This window comes from Saccostrea cucullata, unplaced genomic scaffold, assembly GCF_032062105.1.
Source record: "Saccostrea cucullata isolate Sc308-1 unplaced genomic scaffold, CSIRO_AGI_Scuc_v1 ctg3718, whole genome shotgun sequence".
NCBI classification, from domain to species: Eukaryota; Metazoa; Mollusca; class Bivalvia; order Ostreida; family Ostreidae; genus Saccostrea; species Saccostrea cuccullata.
The window spans coordinates 5,086-29,414 of NW_026932702.1; the positions used below are offsets into that span (position 1 = coordinate 5,086).

At 32.4% G+C, this 24,329-nt stretch overlaps 1 protein-coding gene across 1 annotated transcript; it reads left to right on the forward strand.

The window, feature by feature from the left end:
• Nucleotides 1–4,017: 4,017 nt before the first annotated feature.
• Nucleotides 4,018–5,068, forward strand: LOC134235842 (uncharacterized). Its single transcript, XM_062718009.1, has 2 exons — nucleotides 4,018–4,499; nucleotides 4,636–5,068. Exons 1-2 carry the CDS (start codon nucleotides 4,055–4,057, stop codon nucleotides 5,040–5,042), a joined length of 852 nt encoding a protein of 283 aa, XP_062573993.1. The 5' UTR covers nucleotides 4,018–4,054; the 3' UTR covers nucleotides 5,043–5,068.
• The last annotated feature ends 19,261 nt before the right edge of the window (nucleotides 5,069–24,329 follow it).

The window sequence follows — 24,329 nt, forward strand, 5'->3', positions numbered from 1 at the left end:
CTTCTATATTTCATATTCAAATACATGTACTTTAAACAGCGCATTTACTTTTTATAACAATACTGTTGGCCTCTTAACTATAAAATGGAACGTTAGCCCATTTTGTAGATACCATAGAATCCTAATTATATGTGAAGAATAAATTATCGCGTAATTCAAGGAGACGGGTCATTGCATAATGAATTTACACTTATTATTACAGGGCTGTAATTTGTGTATTTCCATTTCTATTTTTTTAATCTATGATAGCTCTTTGAAAGTAAGAGGATCCGTGGATTTCTTGATAAATTCTACCGGCATGTTAATTAGACAGGTCGATAAGTAAGCAACCACGAAGCTCTAATATGCATGTAGATCTCTGTGCATCTGTCTCTGTATCTAACGCTAAGGAGGCCGAGTATGCATTTTAATCTCCTGCGGCTGCCTCTGTGTAACGCCAGGAAGCAAGTACATGTACTATTGAAATTGACATGAGAGTCCTCGTGTAATTTAAATATATATATATCTGCATTTTTGTTGGAACGTTGGAACGATACGAAAAGACTAATAGTGTCAAACGGAGACCTAAAAGTGGTCGTCCAAAAAGCACAACTGTTAAACAAGATAGACAAATATCCCAACTTGAGAAGAGAAATCGAATGTCTTCAGCTGTTGCTTTGAACAGAAAGCTATCTGCAGCAACAGGTATAAGGATTTCAACACAAACCTTGAAAAACAGACTGCATGATGCGGGATTACGTGCCAGAAGACCTGCTGTGCGCCCACCTTTGAACGTGGAACATCGCAACCGTCGCCTCCAGTTTGCTCAAGACCATATCAACTGGGACCATCATCATATCCAAGGAGTGTTATGGACTGATGAATCCAGATTATGTCTGGATTTTAATGATGGACGCAGACGAGTATGGAGGAAGAAAAACGAGAGGTTTAAGGACTGCTGCATCACTGAACATGACCGGTTTGGTTGTGGATCAATCATGGTTTGGGCAGGTATCAGTTACGATGGCTTCACAGACCTTTATGTCATAAGGAATGGATCGCTAACAGGTGTCCGTTACAGGGATGAGATCCTTGCACCAATACTTAGGCTTTACGCTGGTGCAATCGGTGAAAATTTCATATTGATGGATGACAATGCCAGGCCCCATTGTGCGAGAGTGGTCAATCAGTACTTAGAAGAAGAAACAATCGAAAGGATGGATTGGCCAGCAAAATCACCTGACCTGAATCCAAAAGAGCATGCATGGGACATCCTCCAGAGGCAAATTTTAGGATAACTTCCGAAATTTGATCAACAGTTTTCCAAATCGACGTAGGTAAGTAATTCGGGCTAGAAGCGGTCATACAAGAAACTGAAAGTAAGGTTTGGACTTTCCAGGTTAATTAAAACCCTGAAAACACAACTGTTGTTTCCTCATGAAATCCTGTATTGATGAATATTCCTGTTGTTTTGACAGTTACATGTTGTAACATGTTGTTCATTTGTTTATTATAAGAGATTTATCATTATTTACTTTTAAAATGTTATTTGTTTCCACCACCTTTACAAAATAAGTTGCAAAAAATAAAATTCTCAAGTTGGCCCTTAACTTATTTTGTTGAGTGTAGTAAAACGCTCTCACATAATTATTTTTTTTAACATTTGGATGACTAACAACTAAAAAAAAATCGAAAAGGAAAACATGCAGATAACAAATTTTGACCGTTTTATTTTTTAATTTCCAAAAGAGAAGATTGTTAGTGAAAATATTGTCGATATACAGCCTGAAATGTCTTTTATATTTAAATTCGGCCTAGATAATAAAATAATAATAAACGTTTTGGTGTTTCACCAGAAAATATCAATATTGATCGAGGCAAAGTATACATGTAAAGGAAACGCATTCATTTTGCAATTTGTGTTAAAAGCAACGTTCGCGCATTAGAGTACGTCTCTTTATGTTTTGTTGAATGAAACATATGACAATAACGAAAAAAGTTTAAGATCAATAATCGATAATCAAACAATAGAAAATACATATGTTACAGAAGCCCATTAGTACCACCTCTTATATTTAAACAGGACCAGTCCAAATACTATTTCTACATACGTAGCTATTTATAGCCAAGTTAAGCAAAAATGTATGTAAAAAATGCTATTTTGGGTGGGTTTAAATTCATACTGTGACAAACGTACATGTAACAGCGATGTAGATAGAAATAATCTTCGGCCTGGACCTGTTAAACATTGATTAAAATTTCGAGCTTGAAATATCTAAATAGCTTTATTTAGCTATTCAGAGCCGCTTTTATATGCAATTTTACACAACTTTATTTTTTGCAAGAAAAAAAGCAGAGCAAACACAGAACTCCAAAACATTGGGGGTTAGATAAGGTGCCACGGAGGAGTGAGCATCCCTTGCCCTGATATGTTTTTATATCTAGCATATTCAAATAGCGCCAAATTAAATTTCAGGTACATTTCAGACATCTACGAAATAACAATGGACAACAATATTTTATCGGCCGTAAAATGTATATCTGATTCTTAAAAAGACAACTCATACATGGGTATATCATAGTGTGTTGATATTTTTTTTCTTAAAATTAGGAGTAACAAGGTCATTGTATCAACAAAAGTACCTAGGAAATGATGACGTTAAACGAAACTGCTGATATCATTTTTATCACTTGTTTGTCAATAATTTACCTCTTTTTAAAAATTGTTCATACGTAGAGCATCTCTTGCGTATCGAATAAACTTAAATATATAAAATTCCTATGCAAGTGATGAAGGAATATTGCTGCATAAGTAAGGAATTTTACAATAGATAAGTTGATGTCATCAGGTTTATCATGAATCTTCGTTGTTAGATTTTCGTTCACGTCTTTTTCAAGTAAAATATCCGAATATTTAACAGATGTGTCATTATGTGATATTTTGCATCTGTTGTTTGTCACTATAAAATTTCCTACAAGTTTCACATAAATTCTCAAACGCATTTAAAAAAAGTGCATAAAACCAAGACTCATTTTCTTATTCATATCTGTATCAAATTGATATTAACTTGATATGATATTCCCTTTTTATATCAAAGTCATTTTTTCATCTGCTTCATTGCAATTCCAATCCCACATTATAAAATGTGCAATTAAAGAAAATTTAACACCCCAACAATCCAAAATAGGGTTCTATGTGTAAATCTTTGTGTCTTAATTCTACACATTTTAAAAATAACCTTTGTAGAAAAAAAAACAACCCATAGAAATTATTTTCTTCAAAAATGTTATTCTGAATGATATCTAAAATATATTTGCAAATCTAAATAGAATATTATATAATTTCTAATTAAGGATATTGAAACTCAGATATCCATGAAATTTCAATCGACCCTCCTTACTCACTCAGAAACGTTTCTGCAACTTCATGTCACTATGAGTTTATTCAGTGAAAACAATGTCAAATTGCTATAAGAAAACATACGATGACATTTACATTTTAATATCTGTTTTAAGGAATGCAAAAATAATCCCAGAGATTAAAAAAGGCTTTGAGTTGAGCCTCGGAAATTTTAAGATATACAGTCGGGAGATGGATATTAATTTTTTTTTTCTTTTAAAAAGAGAAAGCTTCTGGTTTACAAGTACTGAAAAGGAATTCTCATTTTCTTTTTACAAGAATATTTTTTGTTAATATGCAGGGTATTTAGAGGCCCCAGTGATTTTTTAAAACTTTATAAACGAGTTCTAGCATAATATGGTACCCTATCAGTCACTGTGAACAATGGATGAAAACATTTGATATTCTTAAGTATTCTTCTACAGTCAAGTTTTAAGACAAAGATAATGGCCCTCTGTCTCCAATCTCTAATAACTATAACAAAACAGAGAACATTAGATGATATCGATTTCATTTTAGTATAAGTATTTTCTATTTCTTGAGTTATTTTAGCATTATAGTCTTATTCGATAATCCTTATCAATACGTGACTGTGAGGCGATAGTTCAATAACATGGAACGCTTATATAATCTGCAATTTATGTGAAAGTGTTACACTCTTACTGTTAATACAGTATGATTTTCCTTGCAGTTCTCCTGTTTTCTGTGTCTGCTGCCTCCAATACTAATATGTGGGACAGTCAAACTGTTTCTCTCTCTGATTTGCTAAAAAGATTGAATGATTTAGAGGAAAGACTGCAAGTACAAGAACGAATAAACAGAGAACAAGAAGCCGTCATCAAACGTTTGATTATTGAAAATATAAACCTTAAAAATATTGTAATGCCAAAGACAGACATTTCTGTTGATATCAAAAAGCTTAATGAAAGTGAAGGATTTACCCATTCCCCTGGAAACAGCAATACCACTGGAGAGAAAATCAATACTGTACATAAGATGCATTTATCGAATTCAAAATCGCATTTGAATATATCCGATGAACACTCTAGTGTTGGAAATTGTTGCCAAAAATTATTGTTGGACTTCAAAAACAATGGACCCAAAAGGAGATCTGTTACAGGTATGTGCTTCGAAATACCAGTTCTAATTCTTTTTTTGGCCGAAATGGTAAACAAAATGTTGAGCAATTCATTCAGTTTAGTATTAATTGTTACTATGAATAGAAGTTAATTTGTTATGAATTTATTTTTATACAGGCGGTGCTGCTTTTTACTCTTATTTGTCAGATAGTGAGAGTAATCCAAATCGTCTCCAAATAATCATATTTGACCACGTGATTACAAACGTCGGTGGAAACTACAATCATCACACGGGGTTCTTCTACTGTCCAATGGATGGGGTGTACACATTTTCGTGGACTTTATATTGCTCTTCTAATGGATATATTTATTCTGAAATTGTTGTTAATTCTGATGCCGTTGGAGCCATGATTTGTAATGCCGAGGGAGCAAGCAGTATCAGACACTCAACCGGTGTAGTTGTTGTGGAGATCAATCAAGGGGATGCTGTCTACATCCGAACACATCCTAGTGCCAACCTTGTCGGACGTCTTCATAGCTATTCTGCCTATCGATCTTCATTTAGTGGATGGAAACTTTTTTAACCATATGAAAGAAGTCAATAATAAAATTCCACGTTTCTGAAAAAAAATTATATCTTGTGTTTTAAGTAAAGTATATGTAAATATATCACTAGAACTATTTTATCTTTAAAGGTTAATCATTCCTGACTTAATTTTATCGATTGAGTCCCTGTCCTTCGATTGGACGAGAACAAATTGAAGAGAAAGTTAACACCTTAATATTATTTTTAAGTCAATCAAAACTTATCTCTTGACCTAGCTTTTAGGTCAAAGTAAATACAAAATGAAACAAGCTGTGCATACATTGTACTTCTACGCTGTTTTCGCAAAATTATGATTACAGAAACTTAAAGATTTCATTAAAGACTGACAGACATGAATATTACCAGAGGTATATTAATGTCACTCTCGGGTTACGAGTGTGAATTTTAAAAATCGTTGATGTCATATTTTCGATGTCCCTAAGAAAATCAAATCAGTTTTCAGTAGCGTTGTGACAGGAAAAAGAAACGTACCTCAGACTTTTACGTTACTGGCATCAAATTCATATTTTTACAACCTATGTTCTTTCTTATCTTTAAGAAAACAAGAGCAGTCAAGAATGTGGTCGGTCTGCTAAGCTTGCAATCGCATAATCTCGGGTCTTTCCGTCGAAGGTCGGAAAAACAACCTTGACTGTATTAACATAACCGGGTGTTAAACATTAATACATCTTCCTTTTTGAATATATCTGATAAACTATATAAACGTTCCTTCCATTGTTCATTTTAGGTAATATATTTTCATTCAATAAGGTTAAACTCCATAGTCAAGAGATAAAAGGTTTTCCCATATTTGTTTCAGGGTTTCTGAAAAAATGGGGTTGGAGTTAAAGGTCTATCTCATACATTCGAGGTTAATTTTCCGCTAGTCGGAAAGGCCCCAGAAGTTACGATTGACTGTGTTTGTCGTTTGTTTTAGAGAGTTGTCTTTATTATTTAAAGTATACTTGTATTTACCACAATTGTTCATTTAAACAACATTCAAAGAGTTTAAATAAGTTAATTATTTTATTGTTTTTTTTTTTAATTCAAGTTGAACTTTATCGACATTCATCGCGACAATGTTTCAATCATATTAATGGATATAAAGTATCCCTATGCCGTATTAAAAAACACTGATTGTATGGAGACTTCAAAGAGAATTGATTTTTAAATTGGTACTTGGAATTAATTATTATAATTTAACTTTTTTCAGCATGTATCGATATGTAAACTCATTTACATAAAGAAAAGGCTTCAGTTTGTGAGTCTACAAATCAATTAATTCTGAGAAAGAAAGTATAACCTTAAATTTCAAATACTTCAGGGCTGGAAATTCTTCTTTTCTATCTGACTGCGGCCAAGACAATTGTATACAATTTTTGTTGAATAATTCAGCACGTGAAGCCTTTTTCTCAAACAATTTAAAAGGCTAGACAATTTTACTCTTAACTTTTTTTTAAAACGGTGTTAAAAATGTTTCATTTCACATTTCTCTTTTATTTTCGAAAAGAAATAGGTGAGAGGGTAATTGAAAATTGTACAATTCCACGTTCATCGAGTCCATCCTTGCTTCTGATAAAGTTTTAATTCTCTTTTGTTGAACCAATAAGGAGAGAGCAGGTTTTAAAGCATATGATATAAGATAAGAAAAATCAGTGATGCGGTGATAAATCCTTTTAAATACTATTAATTTTCAATAAAACTTCAGCAAGTAACAACCTTTCTTAACACCCCTTAGAATTTAAAATCAACACATTTCGACAGTAGAAATTTTATTGGTGTTTAATGTTTCTTCTATTAAATTGTAAAAGACAGAACTCATTATTCCTTATTTTAAAATGAATAGTTCAAGAACCTTAAATTCATATAACTATGCTATGCTTATCTTATTTCGGAATTCCTATACGGTGAGTTTCTTATCAAAACGTGACTGCAAGGTAACAGGTCAAGAATATATACTCTTAGAGTGTATTTAATCTGCCGTCCATGCACAAACAGTGAAACTGCACTCTGGTGTAAGGGTCATGATTGTCTTACCGATTCTCTTGTTGGTGGTGTCGTCAGTCGTTAGCGCCTATCCATGGTACCGTTCAACTGACTCTCTCTCTCTCTCTCTCTCTCTCTCTCTCTCTCTCTCTCTCTCTCTGATTTAGTAAGATTCAATGAATTAGAACAAGGGCTTAACTTGCAAAAAAGGCTTAATGCTGGGCAAGAAAAAGTCATTGAAAAATTAAAAATTAAAAGTAAAATGATACAAAAAGCTTTGGAGACTCTCACTACAACTAAGAATCAGAAGCAAAAGAATGATTAAAGATCGAATTTTGCGCTTGGAAGTAAAACAACTATGAAAAACGAAATACCGACAGCATTTTGAATGAACTCGGATAAAAATCCCTTGATCTCTCATGCACCTTCTTGTCAAAATAATTGTTGTGAAAATCCGTTGTTGACCTTACAGTACAAAAACACAAAGTGAGATCTGTTATAGATATGCTTCAAGATGAAAGAACATCCAAATTAACTCATTATATTTAAGTATATGGATTTATAATGAAGAGAAAAGTTTATTGATATTAATATTTTGAATCTACTGTCTTTTTATTCATAAAGATAGAGTTGCATTTTATTCGTACTTGTCACACTATGAATATAATCCAGGCAGTACGTCATCAAACAATCATATTTGACAACGCAATTACAAATATTAGTGGAAACTATACCCAACACTTGGGAGATTTCAATATCACAGAGAATGGGGTGTACACATTTTCCTGGACATTGTTTTGCTCAAGTTTTGGATACATATATTCCCAAAATATCATGAGTTCGAATTCGGTCGGAGCCTAGTTGTGTAGTGCACAAGGAGAAGACGAGATAAGGGCGACACCGGGTATGGTTGTTGAAGAGGTCAACCACGGAGATTGTTAATCAGAACACACCCTACTAATGCCATAGTCGGAACACATTATAGCCATTCTTCTTATCGATTATCATTCAGTGGATAGAAACTTTTTTTGAGTAAATCAGGAAATTAAAAAAGTAATGAAATCATGCATTAGGTATTGGTAATCTTTGCAACAGAAAAAAATTGCATGAACACATTCATAAAAAAAAGAAATTCATAATTTCTACTACTGTTTGTTGTTTTACCTCTTAAGTGTTTGCGTGATGTTAAACGTTAATGTTAACCGCTGAAATGTCTTTTAAAACTATTTGGAAGAAAAGAAATTGGTTTGAAGATGCTAAAATTTGGTCATACAAACTCACTGGGATATATCGAGTTGGGAATTTAATTAAAGTAACAAATTGACAAGGATTAGAGTTATTCCCGTTTAGTTAATTGCTGTTATCAGGAAATCATTGCAAATAATATAATTAATGAGTTATGTTTTATTATTTGATTAAGTGGTTTTAAAGCAAATAACCCTAAATTAAATAGAAATACACTAAAAAAAAGAATGCTAAAAATTATCAGCAACGTATTTTTGTCTAAAAACCACTTTCATTTATCGATGTACAGATTATGAAAGTAGCCAAATGTCGATTTTTTACTGTATATGTTTGTAACAATCACTAATATAACCTATAGGGTACCCCTTGTTTTGTATAAAGTTTCGCCCTTCGAGCACCTCTTTAGTAAGCACCCAGAATTCCTTGCAGAATTCTGGCCGACAGGACAGGTAACAATATCTAGGTATTCCCGGCAGAACTGTCCACCGTGTAAGACACGATGTAAAGGGTCAAGACAGATTGGTTTAAGTTTTGCACCAGCTTGTGCCTATGACTTACAGCAAGTCTACTGCAACATTTTAGTATATTTCTGCACGGAAAACAGACCGTGGTAAGTATATTTTGCAAGTACTTTTTAGTTATGTTAAATGTACCTTTAAAATTCGTTACATTAATTCACCTTGGCAGGCAGTCATCAATGACTTACCTGTGTGTGCGTTCAGGTGTGACGTTAGCGAGGGTGTTTGAATAGGTTTCCTCGTCAGAAGTTTTATCGCTGTTAGTGTAATTCTATACATTTAAAGAACAGCCTGTTTCTTTATTTTATTGTATTTTTGTTCGCTGTATTACTTTTTCATTTAAATGTCTGAGCGGAAGTAAGTTACCGGAAGTATTGTCAGCCATTTTGTATCTATGTCAACTGTAAACAAACTGAAGATATTAAAAGCATTTAAGTGTTATGTTATATTGAACTCAAGATAATTATATGGTTATTAATTAAAGCCAGTATAATTATATTATAGTATTGCCATATGTAGAGTACATAATTATTTTACTGATAAAGGAAAGTTAATATTTTAGCACCATGCTGAGGTGTTCGTTGTAACTGATGTGATGATGACGACGATGATGTCGATGATGTGATGATGACGACGATGATGTCGATGATGTTGACGATGGTGTCGATGAGGATGATGTCAGTGATGATGATGTTGATGAAGACGATATCGATGATGATGTCTACGACTTAGTCGCGGGAATCTCCAGTACATGTGAACATTTATCCCAACCACAGTCTGGGACTACAGCCCCGGAGGCTTGGGAGGTTTAAGGACAGTGTTGGACTTGATTGAGACTGTCGTATGGATGGGCAATACTAGTAATGATTGACATTGGGTTCTAAATTGGTTTGAGTTTTTGAGAACACGTGTTGATAGTTCATACAGCTGTTTAAACATCTTTTGATCATTTATTTTTTTTTATCATTGTAAAAAAACATTTTTTTTTTTGGTTACGATCATTTGAGTGAGTGTGTGTGTGTGTGTGATTGCGTGATTTATTTGTTAATTGTCTTTTCTTTATTTTTATTTTATTTTTTTTTTGTGTAAATAAATTCTTGTTTTCTTTGAAGAAATTCTTGTTTTGATTTGAAAAGGAAAGCCTGGCTCATTCCACGTTACAATGTTAAACTTAGGTATCCAATTTGTTGGAGACTTCTGACAGAAATGTTGAGAAAAAGTTGATGCTACTGAGAAGTGTTTGAAAAATAGGTTAAGGAAGTAATTGATTATTTGGCAGGTGCGCAAATCTAGCAAAATCATGTGAAGTATATGACCAAAGGCATTCGTATCAGCCAAAGGACTATATTTTTACCAAGCAGCGTATGATTAACCAAGTTTAAATTATTGCGTAGTGCCATTTAAATAGTCAAGTGGCATTCGTATAGCCACTTTTCATTGATATAGCCACTTTGTAGTAATCTCTGTAAATATTGATTAAATTATACACTTGACTTGTGTCCTCCCTAGTTGTATATATTGTTAAAACTTTACAAAAGGCTAGTGTCCTCTCAATTTGTTTATATTGCTTTTAATCTCTATATTTTCATTCATTATTTTCATCATTTGACGGGCATTTACCAAGCAGGGGCCTAAGGAGATCGATCGGGTCCTGCAAGTTTCAAAATGGTGGTTGAAACTATATCTAACACGTTGGAAAGTTCATTTGTGCAGAGGATGGGGTTTATATATTTCCGTGGACAAAATTTTGCTTTTATTGTGGAAATTCTTCATTTAAATCTGTCTCCGGACAAGCCTTCACCACAGCTAGAATACGTCCCATATACCTGCAATGTAGCAAATCGGAGCGGATCGTTAAAAAATGATTAAAAATATTCAAAAGTTCAAAACTACCAAATTAAAATCAAAACATTTTTTTTTAGATTTCAGCCAAAACAATTCATTTTATATAGACATAAATTTATCATATTTCCTCATCAAATTTATACCCCATGTTTACATTCGGATTGTTTGTAGTAAATGACTTCAAGTTATAGCTCTCGTTTATCTTGATATATTGTCAATACATGAATTATATCCTTAACAGGGTCCACATACCAGTATCATTTTAACAGGGAACGTTCTTATATCTGTATCTATTCACAATTATTGCAGCCCGGAGGATCGGGCTGCTCTATACATATAAGTTTAAGTGTTGGTGTATGAAGATTGAGGTGGGAGAAGTTATTCAGAATTAGAGGTTTTCTAAACATTAAAAAGATTGTTAATCAGAATGTTCTTTCCCTTTATAAATTACGATATACATAATATATTTGCTTCCATAAAGTGAATGTGTAAAAATATATATGTTTTTCATATTTAATATATAAAGTTGCTTATCATTTACTATCGAAACAACGACAGGTCCCTTTTTTTAGAATATCGAATTTTACTTTTCGCATAAAAACGGACTCTACACAGTTTGAGTTTTATATTCTTAAAGTAAAATACATTGTTGAATATAGGTTATGCATATGTCTGATTTCAAGTTATATTTTAGGCAGCCAACATTTACTTGAGGAATTGATAAAGTTTAAAAGGGTATCGTTTTTATTCGATTTTAACCCGACTATAGGTTTTCAAAATATTCTTAACTTTCGTCTCTATCGTTTAGACGCATGCCTTTTTGACACATATCGAAGCGGTTTGATGATCAAGACTCATTTCCATTCTTTACTTTATTTATTTCCCGGGCGACAATTGATGATTACATCAATGTTTTCTTGTTATGCTTCCTATCAGTTTGTTGCGTGGACCCTGCGGTCCACGCAGTAAATATATAAGCGAAGTTAAACCGGATGCCCTGGGCAAACGACAGGCTACGCATGCACGAGAATGCTAGAGAGTTCGCACTTTAGATAACTTGCCCGTAGAATAATTCGCCCCATTTGAATGAAAATTTTGCATTTCATTGGCAAATCGCGCTTTTAAATCTGCATATCGCATTTACATATTCATTGCCAGATCCGTTTTTCTCTCTTTTACATAAATTTTATATACAAACTAAACATTGATTCTATGGTACAAGCACTTTAAGAAGTTACTGTATATAGATACATGTAACTTAACAACTTGAATGAAAAACGTCACTCAACGAATAGAGATAGCTTCTAAAATATAAAGCAGGTTTTCACCTGCAATTAGTTTTGTACATGAAGGCTCGCAAAATAATTTAATATTTCAGCAATCTAAATATCGTTTGGTAAAGGTCTGTAGCAACGGCTTTTAATTCTGCGTACTACAGCTGTGCTACTCGTGAACCATCAGATCTCCATTTTTCCTATGATAAATTTCCTCCGTATTAATCCAGAACAGTATGAATTACACGTATCAAAATAACCCGATTTTTTAAACTGACAAAAACTATATAAAGTTCGCTAATCGCAGATAAAATTTCACAATTTTGCTTTGAGACTACAATCAGTTTTAAGTAGGCAGATCATTGTAGTAAAAGGGAAAAAACTTATATGAATATTCCCTACACCTAGAAATTTTCTTAATTGAATATCAGTTAGAAAAAACATACATAAGGTCCACATATTGCAGTCCTTTTTTAAAGGACAGCAACTTGTTTCTATATAACCCATACCCTACTATTCTCGCATAGTGGTCTAAGGATTAATATAGCGTAAACATACTATGCCGAAATAGTGCACGGCTTTATTTACTGAATAAAATTCTTCTGTGCACACGCCGGGGATCGAACTCACGACATGAGATTGTCAGTCCGATGCCTTATCGAATACGCCACAGAGACGATCACTGATTGGAGGAATTTTATTAAATATATAAACTTAATTTATACTATTAACACAAGAAGAAAATAGACAAATATCATTTAAAAACAGTTATATTATTCTAAGGAACTTTAGATTAATGTGTACAACAAACTTTCAAACTAATTACATACAGATCGTTAGATGAACTGATTTCATAGGGTCATTAAAACGCTTTTTTTATATGACGCTTGATTGAAGGGTGTAAAAGAAAAGTTATCAATGAGAATCGACGTCTGCAAACAAATAAGGCTTACTAACAAATCAGAAAATAAAGATGAGTTGCTTTGGGACAGAAAATCCAGACTTATTTAGAGAAAGTACTAGTAACCAAAATAACTAAGCATGCAAACAATGTTAGCATGAAGATTTTGAATGAGTTCTTGCAAGTGCGCTGTGTAAGCACCGATTTTTTCAGGAAAAAGTCAAATAGATTGCCGCATAAATAATTACAACAGTCAGCATAATAATAACAATAGTGTTGCATTATGCATGTACTATGCCTAAATAGTAGGCAGGGTTTGACTCATAGTGCACTCGCCTCCGGTTCGTGCACCATGTGTCAAACCCTGCCTACTATTTAGGCATAGTACATGCATAATGCAACACTATTATATAAATAGTGATTTCGAATTTGTTTGAAGCCTTGTTCTGCAGTAGTCAAGAAGCAGTGGCGGAAGCTCATGTGGGGAGGGGGTGAGGCACAGGGGTCAAAAAGGTAGGGTATAGAAGGGGTATCCCCTCCCTTTGGAGGGCTGGTTCGGGGGCCTTCCCCCGAATATCTTTGCAAAATAGTGTTACGTCTGACGATTTAAGGATAATGAGCATTTTCCTTGTCTTCATTTTAAATACACTTTTAATTTGTCGTATGTCAAGCTTTGAATTCCAAGATATAGTAGATATAACAGATGTGCAATTTTTAAAACACTTTTTCGAAATTAAGTGAACTAACAGGTAATAAAATAGATTGTACAATGCTGATATTAAAATCGACTTGAATGAGTCATATGAATGTAGATTTAAACACTGTGTAAAGGACAAATATGGCTGCCTGGTTTGGTATATATATTTTTTTAACCGTTATTGGCTTTTGAGGTATGTAACTAATATTTTTTTAAAATATTAATATGCATTCTCTAGATCTATAAGCACCAAAAAATCTTTGTAACGACATATCTCTGATTTCGATGAAATTTACACCACAGGTGCACCTTGGTACAAAACAACAAATATGGTGTTAGAAGTTTCCAACGTGCACCCGGTTGCCATGGAGACGGATCCATTGAATTTGGCCATTTTCGGCCATTTTTGACCAAACAAAAACAAGAAAATTGAAGAAATATAAATGCATTTTTATCTTTATGTAGTTAATTTAAATATGAATCTTCGTATCATAAGAAAACATCAACTATAAAGGAATGCAGGGCATATAATCAGATTGTTTGATTGATTGTATATTGTTTAACGTCCCTCTCCAGAATATTTCACTGATATGGAGACGTCACCATTGCCGATGAAGGGCTGCATATTTAGGCCTATGCTCGGCACTTACGGCCTTTAAGCAGGAAGGGATCTTGATCGTGCCACACCTGCTGTGACACGGGGCCTCGGTTTATACGGTCTCATCCGAAGAACCGCCCCATTTAGTCGCCTTATACGACAAGCAAGGGGGTACTGAGGACCTATTCTAACCCGTATCCCAACGGGGCCATATAATCAGTTATTCCAGAATTAATCCCACTCTTAGAAAATGATTCTGAAAAATGGAATGGTTTCTAAAAATGTGAAAAATGGACAATTTAGAATCTTTAGAGAAATCTAAAGTAACATAAAAAAAAATTGTCTACGGAAATTTTTCAAATCTTATGCGTTCGTCAAACATCAGTATTAGTAGTGTCCACTCATAAAAAAAGGGGTGTGGGATCTCAACGCTATTTTTAGTCACATGTATCTAAAAATAGACATACATGTATTTTAGAAAAATCCAAAAAATAAATTTTGGGCAGAGTTTAAGATGCTATTGCTAGGTAATTATGAAAAATGCTATAAAAGTCAATATGCAAATGCCAGAGACTGGACAAAAATAAATACCATGCCTATTTTTTTTCAGGGATTTCCGATTTCTATTTGTAGCTTCAAATGCCTGAATATAGACATGTCTCATAAAATGCTGAAAAATGTCAATTTTCCATCATTTTGAAGCTCCACTGAATCATAAATAATAATTTTTACGCATCTCTCCAATATTTCTTCAATAAGAACAAGGAATAGTATAATAACTCACAAATTATTGAGGACAGGCTCTCATATCTATAAATAGTACAAATGTCTTTAAAAAAAAAAGACACATATGAAATACACTGTTTAATGTTTATCTTCCACTAATTCTCAAATTAGAGATGGACAATTTACCGACATACGTATGTCGGTAAATTGTCCATCTCTAATACTGTCATTAACTGTTACTGACATAATGTGACTGAAAAGAACATAAGAACATTCAATGGAATGTAGCATGATTAGCAGAGGTTTCCATTTCTATTTATAGTAACACATGTTTAGAAATAGGCATACTGCAAAATTTCGGGAAAATGTAGTTTTTAGTACTTTTTTCTCACATTTTGGATGAACAATTGCAGACTATCTGTTTTGAACTGCTATTGGCATATGGTGAATTTGTAAATTTCCAACGATGTTCAAACTTATCTTTCTGTAAAGTAAGCCATACTTTTTAATCTTTTAAAATACATTTTTTTCACTAAAAAATCCCATTATTTTGAAACTTTGAATAAAAACTTAAAATTCCTGACGTTAAACGTAACCATTGAAGTCATACATATTTTTCAGACTTTTGGATAAAAAAAATTCATTTTATCATCTGTCTTTAAAAACTTATCAAGCGATCAAACAGGATCAAACAGGATTTACGGAATTATACTAGCATTCAGTGATATCAAACTTTTTTTCCAATGGATGTGACAATTTACTAAGGATCAGCTTACAATAAAATGCGCAATACCATCTGGATAATCTCCTTTATGGAGAGCAACTTTATCCATAAACTGAATGTGTCAATTTTAACTTGGATATTCAGTTTTCACTTTTTTTAAACTGTGAAGATAAAAATTCTCAAAGTCACTCATAGAAAAATAAATATCTTACTTAAAAACATGAATATCACCATACATGTACTTGAATTTGAACTTTCGGTATGGCTTTAAATGTGCTTATAACAACTGTTCTTAAACTAAATATTTTAATATTAAAACAAAATTGAATATTTCCTTTTGGTTGAAGAAGGGTTATTAAAGAACCAATGATAAGTTCTAGAGCAGAATTTGGCGATGAGACTAAAGCTTAGCTTGAGTGCTTAAATGACTAAAGTAGCTCTTGGACTTGAAACTGTAACGCTACAGAATTAAATCAATAAAATTATAAAATCAGCACCATTATAGGAATTTTTAGTGCAAATTCAAAGCAATGCAAATCATTGAAATTTTGAAATAGTCTGAACGTTAATAATTAGAAAAATACCAATTTATGATATTTAATTCTTTTAAAAAATATTTCATTTATTAAGCAGAGAAGACAGTTATACTCTTTGTATTTTGTCTTTGAAAAAAGAATAACAAAACTGACCATTTATTAGTCCATGTTGAAATGGGTCAAACATTGATTGTAACTCTTAATCAAGAATGTCCTTTTTGTAAAAAAAAATAAAATGAATTTTAAGTATATTATCAATTGTCAATATTTACATTTGCAAATGTTTTCCTTTATATAACACTACTGAAAGCAAGCGTATGTATAACCGTATAAATACAGTTACGGGGTCAAGAGGTCATTGATGTGCGTATGGATAAACGTACGACGTAATTTCTCAGTGACGTCATAAAGGGTCGACGCGCGTTCAGTGGATTACATACCTGCCGTTGGATTTGAAAAATAATGCATTTCACACGTTAAAAGTCACAGTCAGGCAAATTTAAAGTATGAATAAGTCACAAATGTAAATATAAGTAATAAGGTATCATTTTTGGGTTTTATGGGGATGAAAAAAGGGTTGGCACATGATCAAATCTTCCATAAAGTTCGGGATTTATGGGATCTGATGACGTGACCAACCCGTTTTACATCCCAATAAAACTCAAAAAATGATACAAAATCTGATCAAGGTGAGACGAATGCAAAATTAATGCCTCTAGCATTGATTATGTTTGCATTAAATTTATGTTGCATTATGTCATCAGCTGAAAGTTTTAGTAGGAGAGGTCCAATAAAGTCAAACTTTTTTCTAACAAATCCTCCTTATAGTTAGCTTCCTAATTTTGGAGTGTAATGTCCTTTATCACCATACTTTACGCTTATAATATCAAAACATTTGAAAAATAAATCCTAGATAGACATAGTATTTTTTAAGTTTTTTTCAGGCAACAGAATTGAATACATGCTCGATTGGTCAATAAAGTTTCATAACATTTCTGCGGATAGCTAAATTTGACTTATTTAACGCGTTTTATGGTACTTTACTAAAATTATTATTATTGCTAAATTTAAACTTAAATTTAAATTTAACTTTTTATTGATAAAAACAACTTACAATTATTTTATTGCATGTTATATTTTTTCTAGCATTGGTATAGACTCAAATTCTCATGAATATTGGTATTCACACGTTTATTGAACGTACTAGCTGAAGCCTATCTTACAGATTTTTTTTCTCTTTCTTGTTAAGTTATGGAACTCAGAGACCGCAAAAAAGTACACTAAAGTTATTGGCATCTCTTTGGGCAAGCAAAACTCCAAATTTTACACAATAGTTTGTTTTTTTTTCTTTCAGAACGACCCATTTAAATGTTGAGAAACATGGCCTTTCCGAAGCGTTTTATTCTTTTTGTTACATCGATGGCTTAGGTATCTTCAATTTTACTGTTGAAGAACAAATGCCTTCAATCTCCAAATTATTACACCGACTAAAAGACTTGGAAGAAAGAATGAGTTTGCAAGATTGCATCAACCAAGAACAGGAACTGCTAATCAAAACATTAGGTTGCGAGAAGACGAAAGGGGATAACATTTCTATGAAGTGCGATCAAACGGGAACAAAAAGAATTCAGCAAACTAGAGCTACATCAGGTTAGTTCCGGCAATGTACATGCTATATTGCTTTTCAAATATTATGGAGTACCATTATTACAAATAAAATCCCATATTTTTGTGGGGTAAAATTTTCGTGCTTTGAGGAAAAAAACCTTTGTTTTGTGGGGATTTGATTTCGAAGAATTGTTTAGTACTAATGGATTTTACATTTTACATTTCGTGGTGGACATGAATTCGTGAGATTCTTCATACCTCGAAAACAACGAAAATTAACCCCATATGAAAATTTGTAATTTTACAGTAAAATTCCTAGTTTAAATTGTCATATTCTTATAAAGTTTATATTGAAATGTCCTCAAAATGTAGTTGGCGTGGCTTTCCAAGCTCATATGTCAAAACCTGAATTTTAATACTTGGCGATACCAGACAGTTATTTTCGAGAATATTGTCACAAACATTTGCGGGCACTACAACCACCACACAAGATCTTAAAAGCGCCAGTTTACGTGGTCCATGTGTTCTCGTGGACTCTGCATTGTAATACCAATAGTTACAATGCATATTTATACTCACATTTTATGGTTAATTCAAGTAGTAAAAGTGGAGTTCTATGTGCATCGGATGGCGGTATTGAATACAGTAGAGGTGTCATCGTGGCTGAGGTCAATCAAGGAGATAAAGTGTACATCCTTACAGGTCAAATAAAGGGCCCGATATATGGAACCAGTAATGTACAAGCGTCATTTAGCGGATTGATAGTTTTATAATTCAAGTTATTATAAAAAAAAAAAACATTTAATTTCAAATAAATGAAAAGTCTTTCATTATTTTTTGTTTTTCTTTTCTATAGAATTTTTTTTTCTCGATTTTATGTATTCTCTCTCTTAGTATAAGACTTATTGACATAGCAAGTAATACATTACTTTTCAAAGAGACTGACGAATTATAACTTCTAAGAAAATAAATGGGAACAAGTCACAATTTCCTCTTGTCTTTTATATTCTTTGTATTCAGAGACTGAAACTAAAACACATACAGCTGATTCAAGTTATTGCTTTTTAGTTTTACTGAAGTAATAATTTTCAGATTTTAATAATTTAAACAATGTTGAAGGAAACCTTTATTTGATTTTATTGTGACCGTGTGAAATGACAGATTTTGATTGACCATTATTTTCTTTGATATAGTGTCCATAATACCTACTCATAAGAAACCTTTTCTATCACTTGACATTTACTTTTCTAACAATTGTTCTCGTAAAATAATATCCTTTGTCAGTGTTTTCATCTCTTTTACCACTCAACTGTGCTTTCACAAGATCAGCAACTCTGCAACACATATATCTTTTTGTGACGTTCTAACTTTTTAAAGTTTTGTTAAAAGCTTGTTTAAACTTGTTTAAAGTTTTGTTCAAATTTTATTCCTGATCATCCGTTTCTTCACAGACTGTCCTCGTCCGATACAGAATCTCTGTCACATGACGTTTAACAACGTCTTCATTTTTGTCGCTTTCAATAAAAAACTACCTATCTTCTCAAACTCATTTCTTTTCAAAGAAGCAAAATATTAAATAATAATTAAGAATATGAATCAAAGTAACAGTGCTTTAATTAAAAAGTGTAGGATTTATTCCGTTTTGTTCCACTTTGCAGGAAATATGATTACAGGCAATATCATATTTATTTAGTGTGTTGTTTGTGAATCACTAAATTTTGACCTGCTCCGCGGTCCAATTTTTGCAGCTTTAAATTCCAAATAGTATTGAAATAAATCATAACATCGTTTTTAAAAAATTCTACAAATCATTTGAGTTTATTGTTTCAATATTTATACTGAATATGGATAGCATATGAAGTTAAATGATAAAGATGTGACCGTCACAGTAGTCCACGAACCTCTTAAATTATCAAACGAAATATCGACTTGTGTATTTCTTCCGGTCATAATATTATATCGATTTATGAAAATATGGTTATATGTTTGCATATAATGTAGATTTAATTGAGTTTTGTTTACAGATACTTGATAAAATAAATTACAAGCATTGCGTAAAACTTGAAAACAAATGATACAACTGTATTCAAATCAAATCATGGGGAACTAAAAAAGCCATGTTACATCTGTCTGCTTATATGGAGGTTACAGGTACCTGTAATTCACAAGGATTTATATTATTAACAGGTGAAAACATTTCCTTGTGTAACTTTAGTACTTTTGATTCTAAAGTGCAGAATAGATTCTCTTATTTTATGTTCAAAAATATTTTCGACATGTTTTCCATTTTCAGTATTAAAAAACATATGGAATATCAATATTTATACAGATATATGACATAACCTTTTTCAGTGATATTGAAAGCAAGTCTCTATCAATATATGTTACTTTGAATGATTGAAATTATCATTAGAGCTTGATTGATAGATTATTATTGTTTAACGCCGAGTAGGCAATATTTCAGCCAATACGACTTGAAGACAGTTGTGTATAATGTTCGAAATGTAACCAATTATACAAACAACAGAAAGCATACATGTACTTTTATAGTCATTTATTGTTTCTTTTATTGCAATATTTTGAGAATGAAACCTTGATCTTTGTCGAAGATAAACTATTGAAAGAACGCTTCTCAAATGATTTTTAAATGATCAAATATTTGTTTTGGCTTAAAAATTTGACTGCATTCAATTCTAATCATTTTCTAATTTAATAAATATGCAATTTCCTTTTTCATGAACAGAACCAAATAGTCTCAATTCTTTTTGAATACAAATAAAACATTTTTACATAGGGAAAAGGTACCTTGAGCAATGGGGTATTTCATATAATAATAAAAAGGGGAACCTTGCAACATGTTAACAGTTTCTGCCCAGATATTTATCGTATACATGTAGGCGGGTCCATGTCAGTTGTAATGAGTAAGCTGTAAAAGATGTGATAATCTTGTCAAAAAGTAAACGATTTCGTGTAATTCTTTTGTTTCATCACTTAGCCTCGCCCAATGCTTTGGTGTTCATACCTTGTTCACTATATTTCTCTTCACTTCTGTATTATATAATCTTATATTTCCCGTGTGTTGATAAATGAAGGTCGTTTCCATTAAAAAAAAATTCTGATGAATATTAACCTGTTTGAAACAATTTTCTCTTAAAGAGAGAAGAATAATTAAATCGTTAATCGTCATATCCTTTCTAAACATTACCCTAGGAACACCATGTAAAGCATAACAAAAGTTGTTGCATTTTTAAAGTATTTTAAAATATTTACATGTAACTTTTAAACAAACACAGTAAGAAAACGAAAATAAAGAGTTTGTTAAACAGAACACGATGTCACCCCCGGTAGATAAATAATGCGTTTTTGACTTAACTCATCGTTACGAAGGCAACTCATGTTTAAAATATAAACTAAATCTTTTATCCAGTTAAATAACGTTCTACAACTTAAATGAAACTAATGAAAAAAAAATTAAGTAGTATCGTAATAAGTCATATGCATAAAAGATTATTTTTTAAGAGTTCAAAGAAATATACATGTATATCATTTTTTTTATTCGGATGTTGTTTTCGCAAATTAAACTAATTTCTGCCTATTTACTTTTTTAATACTCTTAATAAAAGTTCTTTGTAAATGTTAATCAGTATGTGTTTTGTTGAGATCATGATATATTTCTGTGTTAGTATTCTACTTTACTGTCAAATACCTTTTCTTTTTTATTAAGTTGTATATTAAATGAAATTGTTATGCTTGAAAGAATGTACAATAATGAAGTTCAAAAGTGCCTTGAGGAAGGATATGGAGATAACGAACAGTATTCGATATCAAAGTCCATAAAACAAAACAAAATAGGAACAGAGCAAACACGGACCTCTAAACATCAGAGGTGGGATCAGGTGCCACGGAGGAGTGAGCATCTCCTGCTGCCCGGTCACACCCGCCATGTCCTCCTTGTCATGATCAGGTAATAACGGAAAAATCCGTTGTCAATCCAGTGTACATGTATAAATAATGGACTAACAAATAGTATGAAAAACGTCAGTCAGCATTTGACTCAATGATAAATTGTATTTGCTGACAAGGTCATTGTATCGACCATATAATTTTCGAAATTATGACTTTAAATGAGTCTGCTGATATTGTTTCATCAACTTGCCTGTCAATGATTTACATCTTTTTAGAAATGGTTCATATTTAGAGCATGATCTACTGAGATGTATATACTCCGTATGCAGCCGATGAAGGTGTATTGCTGTATAAGTAAGGGAAGTTGACGATAGAAAAGTTAAAATCATCACGTTCATCATATAGATTAGTTGTAAGATAACCATTAATGTTTTTTTTTAAGTAAAATATCCAAGTATGAAACTCTGTGGTATCTTTTATCTCAGTCTCATTAGAATATATCGTATCAACGTAGGAATGGAAATTACTATTGTTGATTCATAATACGTCGTCGATATATCTAAAAGTCGAGTTGAAGGCCACTGCAAGTGTTTTTCTTCTTTCCACGCATAAGATTTTGCCCAAATTCTGCTTCATATGAATATAAGATAGGTAAGATAAGATAAGATAATATTTATTAAGTCGGGTACATCAACAAAGAACATTAGCTCTGAAGAGCTATTTTCCGACTACTAATATGCTAATAACGGAGCCAATTGGTACCCATGGGAATTCCAATAGATTGTTGGAATACCTGGTCTCCAAAATCCACATAGATATTGTCAGTCAGAAACTCAAGCATCTCTTTGATTTCAATTTCAGAGTACTTGTGTGTGCAATCAGATTGTGTTTTAACAAAATGATTTTGCAAATGACCAATGACCAGATAAGTATATTTACGAGTTCCATTTTTATTAAAAAAAAAAAAACAGCTGTCAATGATATCAGAAAGCGTGGACTTTAATTTATCGTGGGGAATGGTTGTGTATAAAGTTGAAAATCATAAGTTTTTAAGCTGTTGATTTTGGTAAAATCTTGTGATTTCAAATTGTCCAAAAGTTCTTTGGAATTTTTGAGTATTCACATCTGATTCACACCACTTTTTCAATATATTGATGCACAGTACTCTTGAAGTTTTTTTTTCACTACTGTGCATATCTTAGTGAGGCTTAGAAAGAGGCTTAGTTGAACATTTACTTGAACACGCGATGTATCTTTGTTTGTAAGGATTTTTATGAAGTGTCGGAATCCAATATATATATAGGGTAGTTCAAATTAATTTTTGCTCTGTGGAATATTAAAAATATTTTAAACTGACATATGGTTTTAAAGAATTTCTTCCTTAGAAAGGGAAGTATAAGTATAAGTAGGATTACCATTCGTAGACTTCTAAAATACAATTTATATAATGAGCCTTACAAACGAAGACAATACTGTTACCTGCTTTGTCGGCAGGAACCAGTACGTACTGATCATGTAATCCATCTAATTTTTTTGCACTTCTGGATTAGTGAACACAGAAGGATAGATTGTTTTCATATTGCCCCTTAATCTTTTCTTACGTGACTTTAACATGGATCTGATACACATAAGCCATTCTGACAAGGTGTCAATGTCTTTTTCATATCTGACCCATCGTTTGGCGTAATTTTCAACAGAATTCATAATATTTATGAAATTCCGACGCTTGTTGAAGGATCGGGGTTCCCTATATTTAGGACCTTTTAAAATAAGTTATCTAAGGTAATCATTATTAATTATATTTACGTCACGCGTAATGACGTGTCCAGTAGGACTATAGTTACAGGGCGAAGAAGAACATGAACACGATACCAAGGACTACTAATAGGGAACAGAGCAATCTCTGCAGATAAAAACATTAGTGCTGGTATAAGGTGGTATCATGGACGAGAAAACAACACAAGCTAAAGAATATGGTAATTTCTATTCCGCATTTTTTTCTGTTAAACACAAAATTTAATGTTGAATTAAAGAATAAAAAAAACATCGATGTACTGTAAGCGGCTTCAATTTTATCGAGCCGGTCCAAAATCATTTTAAATTCCTTTGTACATATACCTTTTATTACACGTACATTTTCAACAGTTAAATGCTGAAATTTATCCCATGTTTACCACATAGAAGTTTCTTTTTTATTTATTGATTAAAAATGATATTCTGTCACGATGTGAAAGGATATTAAAATGTATGAAAATGATGTCCTAGTTTTCATGGCATGACACATATCTGAAGGGCGGGAAACTCTGGAATATTCTTCCCCTAACTAAGAAACTTGTAAGAATACTCTTTGACCAGTTATGATAGAGAGAGATAAACCATTCGCAGGGTTGATAAGAAAGCATACAGAATATTCTACCTTGATTAAGTCAGAGAAACATTATGACGTCATAGTGGGCGAGATGACGCCAATTTTAGAACACAGGTTTTCGTAATATCGGTATTTAGAGATGTAATTTAACTCTAGGAAATAAATTAAAACGTGTAAAGATTAACAAAAATAAGATGTTTTCATTTTGTTATGCTGTATCTGTCAATTTGATTAAGATTTAACAACGATGACGTCATATGTGTACATCGAGTAACTTGGGAATTGATCATGTCGTGTAAAGAAAATTTGGCTAAGACGGCATGTAGAAAGATACGTTAAGGATATCCCATCCT